Source organism: Aplidium turbinatum, chromosome 1 (genome assembly GCF_918807975.1).
Source record: "Aplidium turbinatum chromosome 1, kaAplTurb1.1, whole genome shotgun sequence".
Lineage (NCBI taxonomy): Eukaryota > Metazoa > Chordata > Ascidiacea > Aplousobranchia > Polyclinidae > Aplidium > Aplidium turbinatum.
Genome location: NC_137472.1, coordinates 29,609,002 through 29,615,409, shown reverse-complemented (window position 1 = coordinate 29,615,409; position 6,408 = coordinate 29,609,002). Strand labels below are relative to the sequence as shown.

Sequence of the window (6,408 nt, the reverse complement as noted above, 5' to 3'; positions counted from 1 at the left end):
CAGTAACGGCTCCATGCAATGAACACCATGGCTACACATTGCGATCATCATCAAACCCAGTGGGAAATATTTCCCTAGTAACTTCTACCCCTGTACACAGACAACACCTACACAACACTAGCGGAAATTTCAAACTGTTTAAAGCTCCAAATGTTTTGTGAGCGAGATTTTTATAATATTCAGAAGAGCTTGTTGCTACCGTCCATCAACTTGATGTGGAATTGCCATTAGAAACAGCTACTATCAGGTATTATAAGAAATTGTAGTCAACTTAGTGCATACTTGGTTTATATACAGAAAAAGAAAAGCTTACCAATGTTATTGTGCAATAAAAGTAATAGCCGTGAAAATACAATATTAGAGTGAACAATTGTTGAAATAATTCTTTTCATGATTTTGAATTTTAGAGTACTTCTCCAATACAGAACTGAATTTGCGAGTTCAGCAAATTCTTCAATTCTTCAAATAACTTCTATTTTTTCTTTTTAGAACTTATGAAAGATTACGATTCCATTACGAGACGCAATATACTAAAATTTCAAATAAAGTTTTGGGGCTCCGCACCACTTCAAGGGTACCAAAATGGGTCCTCCAAGACAAAAACTTAAGAACCATTGCTCTACAAGTATGCGAAACTACCAGAAATAACGTATCAAAGGCTTTGTCAGTCCGAGGATAAAGATTCAAAACCAACTAAACCAATCAAATGTCTGTGAACCCCGAGGCAGAGGTGGGCTCTCAGCCGGAGGTTTGAGAGGCTGTTCCCGACAAATTTGTTCACCAAATCAAACGTCATATAAAACCGTTATGGTCTACTTAACCTAGCTGGCATCTTACGTCATGGAAATTGCTAGAAAATGTCCAAATATTGCACCATCGTTCGTAAGACCTGATGAAACATTGCATCATCACCTTTGAACACCTGTTTGAATTGCTTTATAATTCCTTTCATTATTACGTCACATAACTGCTTACGTGAGTTTGAGATATCGCAAATCATTCTGATCATTCGTAAAATTGTTGCTTGAAAGCTAGTCGCAAATTTAACTGTTTCGCTTAGTGCTTGCTAGCTGGACAAAATTTCCGTCTTTTATCTAATCTTAGTAATCTGTTCTGTAGTGACAAGTTTTTAGTGGCGTACGGTGTTGCGTCCCAATTTCGACAGCCTTGGGCTATTTTTACATAAATACACTTTTTGAATAGACGTTTCAAAGGAATGTTTCTTTTTCGGTCATTACATACAGACGAACGGATCCGGGAATCTTATGTTACAATTTTCCCACGAAGAAATTATGGTTTACCGCTGTGACCAGAGGCAGAAAATACGACCTATTATATTTAAGATATTGATTATATTGAGGTTCTGTAGAAGCTTTTCTTATTTCGTCAGACTAATAAAATAATGGCGTAACTCACTTTTTGACGAAGTTGAGATATTAGTGTTTTGTAGGTCCCTAAAATGTAGCGCATCATAATTTTCATCATATATTTCTAAGACTTAAGTTAACGAGAAAGTGGTATTTTCGTAAAAATGTCAAATGGCCTAACTCAAACGCATGACTTAGGCTAGTTTACAAATATTTTTAATCGTTTGCTGGAAATAAAACTTTCCTCCAACAGAGCAGATGGTCAGAAAATTACGATCTAAATTGTACAGAAATAGAGCTTCCACTTCATCACAAGTCTAGACGATTAATTTAGCACAAAATAATCATGCTTTTTTCTATTATGTATCGTAATCTTGGCCATTTCCAAGTAACTACCCTACTTAAATCAATCTGTTTTCTTTCTATTCCTTTGACAAGCTTAATTTTCCTAGCACTCTGGTAGTGCGACTTATCACCTCACACTGTGATACAGGTCAGATCTTCTCAATGCACCATTTCTCTGAGTCTTCTTGCACCTATGGCAGGTTTTTGTAGAAAGTCATTGTTGGATACTTAATCAATTCTCAGCTTAATATCACACTTAGCAATTTTATAAGCTCGTTGCTGGTTCTTCGCCATCATTCTTCAGTTTCACTGATAGAAGAAGGAGAACATAGGAAAACATAGATTCCAAAACATTTGAATCGACTTTTAATAGCAATGTTTTTTATGTAAATCGACTTTTATGTGTAGGTAAATGTGCCAAAGTGGGAAAAGAGGAAAATTACGTTTTGGAGAAATTTCTCAATAACTTGCCTACTGTAGATTCCCATTACTGTAGAAAGGTCACAACGTACAGAAAGAAGAAATTCTTGTACCCTGAAACTACAATAATCCAACTTCATCGGTTATACAAAGAGCTTGCTAAATCATCAGGAATACGATCATTGAGCACAGCCTATTTTAGTGAAGTATTTCATAATGAGAACTTCTCCATCTTCATCGTCGGCTCCAGCTCGTGTCCAAGCATTGGTTTGTCTTCAAATTGAATTTGGCTTTGGATGGTATGTCGTATGTGTCTTTGGAGACCCAGTCTATGATGGAAAAGACGTGGGAAAAAGTCATTGGGAGACGATCATCATAGATTCGCCGCCAATGTGTGAAACCGGCTGGAGGCTTCCAACTCTACCAAGCCTGCCCCCGTTACCCGTGATATCATCGCCATAGCGCTTTGTTTGGTCCATGTCCAAATTGAGACAAAGACCATTCACTTGTATGGTTGTTTAAGGTGGTCGTGATTACACGAGGGCTATGCAAACACTCTTGGCCAGCACCATATCCACTGCAGTCCAATAAGATTGAAACGTGAAGCTTCAGAGGAACTGGTTGCAACGGGCTGCCGGTGCTCTGTTCATACCACGTAAGGATAAGTGCGACGTGTGTGTTTCATTCAAACACAGTAATATTACCAAGGAACAATGCGATAACCATATCAAGTTGAAGAATGAAGCTTGAGATGAGAAGATGAAAACCAAAGAGTCCGCTAGCACAGTAAAATCCGTATGGACAATGGATTTACAGGCTGTACTTCTGTGTCCCAAAACTAAGGCAAGCAGTATGTATAATAAAACCAAGCTGCAGGTGCACAATTTTACACCATTCAATCTTGAATCAAAAGATGCTTATTGCTCTATTTGGAATGAAACAGAAGGTGATTTACGCAGTGAAGTATTCGCTTTCTTGCAGTTTAATAATTTCGAACGGATAATTTCTGGAAGCCCCGGTCTGGATGAAATAGTTATTTGGAGTGATGGATGTGGATATCAAAATAGAAACTCTAATGTTTGTAGTGCCTACTGTGCCCTTGCATGGAAGCATGGCATCACTATTACTCAGAAGTACTTCGTGGCTGGTCACACTCAAATGGAGTGCGATATCATGCACAGTACTATCAAGCGAAAATTGGTAAACGACATTTTTACTACAAGAGATTACGAAATTATCATCTAGAATGCGAGGATCAGACCGCATCCCAGCAATGTACAGAGGATGCGACAGTGATTTTATGAAAATCGATGGAGGATGCTTGTTGAGTAGGGTGGAGTGAAAAAAACATTTTATAAAATTTTTATTAGCTCGAGGTTGGAAAACTTGCCAATTACTACTAAAACTAATTGTGAAAAATTAGAATGTAATCTGACGAGAGCTTGATCTGCCACCAGCCACTTGAAAAATTACCATTGGGCCATTCCGTGTCAATTCACACAGTCAAGAAATTCAACCTCTTCAATTTTTATTAAATTTTACACACCTTTTCACTATCTTATATGATGAACACCTGCAAAATTTGAGTGAAATTTATTGAGAAACACGAGAGTTATAAAGCATTTAGTTTGGGGGAGTCTGCCGAGGGGGTACATTTTTTTTATTTTTGGCCATGTTTGAGGTCCTATTACTGCTTAAGTAAATTAGGTAAGCACCTAATCTTTTTACAGGTGATAGTGCTGCTGCCAAATATTGAAAAAGCAACATCGTTCATATTGTAACTTTAAAAAGTCAAAGGTCATAGACATCCAAATGTGGCCGTTTCCAGCTCTCATTAAAAATATTACAAAATTTTAAAATCTTGCTAAGACCCTATTTTTGATTGGTTTTGGCTGAAATTCAGTAGAAATGTTGTTTACAGGATTCTCTATGAAATTTCAGTGTAAATTTTTCTGGGCTCATGGGTAACCGGGATATTAAAAGGACCTCTTTTTTGCTTTTTGTCATTTCGACCTATGTTTCACATTAAATACCTCCCAACCCTTTTAATATTTTGTACTGAAATTTTTTAAGTTTATAGAAAATCCTGTAAACAACATTTTTACTGAATTTCAGCCAAAACTATTAAAAAATGGAGTCTTGGCAAGGTTTTAAAATTTTGGAAAATTTTAATCGAGAACTGGAAACCTCCACATTTGGATGTCTATGACCTTTGACTTTTTAGAGTGACATGTGAACGGTGTTGTGTTTTCAATACTTGTCAGCAGTACTATCACCTGTAAAAAAATTGGTTTCTTACCTAATTTACTTAAGCAGTAATAGGACCTCAAACATGGCCAAAAATAAAAAAAATGTGCCCCCTCGGCAGACCCCCCCAAACTAAATGCTTTATAACTCTCGTGTTTCTCAATAAATTTCACTCAAATTTTGCAGGTGTTCATCATATAAGATATTGAAAAGGTGTGTAAAATTTGAGAAAAATTGAAGAGGTTGAATTTCTTGACTGTGTGAATTGACACGGAATGGCCCAATGGTAAATTTTCAAGTGGCTGGTGGCAGATCAAGCTCTCGTCAGATTACATTCTAATTTTGCACAACTAGTTTTAGTAGTAATTGGCAAGTTTTCCAACCCCAAGCTAACAAAAAATTTATAAAATGTTTTTTTTTCACTCCACCCTATTGTTGAGTATCAGGCCTGGAAAGAAAGCTGGAGATCCCACGGTTCATGATCTTAGAGGCCTGAATCATGAAAGCAGTGGAAAGGTATTGTACAAGGTCCTATTATGTGAGGATGCACAGTGGGTGGATCTGCCACAGCGGTCACAAACAAACTTAGGTGACACTGCATGTAGTCCTTTTTTTTCAGGCCATCTTCCAATCAAGTTGAGGAAATACAATGATTTCCAATCTATAAAACATGTTATGCCAACAGGGTGCCACTCCTTTTTTGATAATTTGCCTCATCGCTGATAATAATTTATTCAGCTTGTCTTGCCAACTCTGAACTGTTTTTGGGCGAAATATGCAGTCTAGCATGAAATATAACTCCTATCGCTAGATTGGAGTTGCTACTAGGGATTTTCCTGTTAATTCTAGTCGTGTTATTACTGTTATTATGTCACCATTAAAATACTCATATTGATAAACTCAAAATGTTAAATGGCCTAAGTCATGTCTGTGCAAGTGCGCATTCGGAAAATGGCCTAAGTCATTCCAACACATTATGTGATGCAAAATTAAGTAAATCAAAGTATACATGCTCATTGTACTTATGTCGACATGCTATGTTCGTTTAACTGTACAATAAATATGATAAAAACAACCGTGTAGACAGTTTTTTCGATTATCTCAAAACAAGAAAAAATGAGTTACGCCATTATTTTATCAGTCTGACGATTTCGTAAACGACCAAAAACATTAAACAGACTAAAATGAGTGAAACCTTACACAGTAGTTCAGTAGCGCACCCAGAAAAAAATTTAGGGGGGGGCTAATTTAGAAATTTCGGCCGAGTGATTTGCGACAATAGTGACAGTAGGCCAATGCCCATCCCTTTGATTAATATTCAAAGGCACTCACGGCCCACTACCCACCGGTTGCCGATACATCAGTATTCGTTCTCTCAATCAGATTAGAAGTTGGCCTAGTGAACCCCATGCTATTAGAACCATCAACACTCTCATTCCTACGTCGACTCTCGCAATCTTCTATAGATCTCGACTTTTTTGTCATGTATGACAAAATAGAATTAGCTTTCCGTTTGCCAACACAAATAAGTGCGAAAACAACAACTAGCACGAAAACAGTTTGAAACAAAACACTAATTGTGTAAACAATAAATTTGATGTGGACATTTTTCCTACTTACAAAACATTTAAAGTCAGTTGGTATTTTCAATTAAAGTCCCAGACGCCTTCGTCTCTCTGCTCAAATGTCGTATACAGTTTTACACCACGAGAGTACGGGAGCATCTGAACGTTAGAGAGTTAAATAAAGGTGCCATCAAAGACCATAGGCCTACCATGGAGTGTTCTTTTTGCACAGATCAAAAATTCTCTGCTGACTCATTTAAAATTTTACGCAAAGGCAAATCCCAATTTGACACCAAAATTCAAAAAGCACTGTTAACGCTACAGCCCAAATTCAAACAAACAATTACTTGCTGGAGGCCCGTCCATTCTCCTTAACATTTACTTGATGTATCATGTTCCCTGTGGTGCAAATTTTTTTGTAGTTATGTAATTGCCTTTTCCTAATGTAAATTTACCTTCAAGAA

At 37.0% G+C, this 6,408-nt stretch overlaps 1 protein-coding gene across 1 annotated transcript; it reads left to right on the top strand.

Moving 5' to 3' along the window:
* Positions 1-582: 582 nt before the first annotated feature.
* LOC145764583 (uncharacterized) lies at positions 583-3,377 on the top strand. Its single transcript, XM_082576215.1, has 3 exons — positions 583-625; positions 2,121-2,371; positions 2,892-3,377. Exons 1-3 carry the CDS (start codon positions 583-585, stop codon positions 3,375-3,377), a joined length of 780 nt encoding a protein of 259 aa, XP_082432341.1.
* Positions 3,378-6,408: the final 3,031 nt, after the last annotated feature.

Coding starts and splice junctions, on each gene's coding strand:
- LOC145764583 (XM_082576215.1), top strand. CDS start 583: ATGGGTCCTCCAAGACAAAAACTTAAGAACCATTGCTCTACAA. Junction 626..2,120: donor TAAGAACCATTGCTCTACAA/GTATGCGAAACT, acceptor TTTTATGTGTAG/GTAAATGTGCCAAAGTGGGA. Junction 2,372..2,891: donor AGAACTTCTCCATCTTCATC/GTCGGCTCCAGC, acceptor TGAGATGAGAAG/ATGAAAACCAAAGAGTCCGC.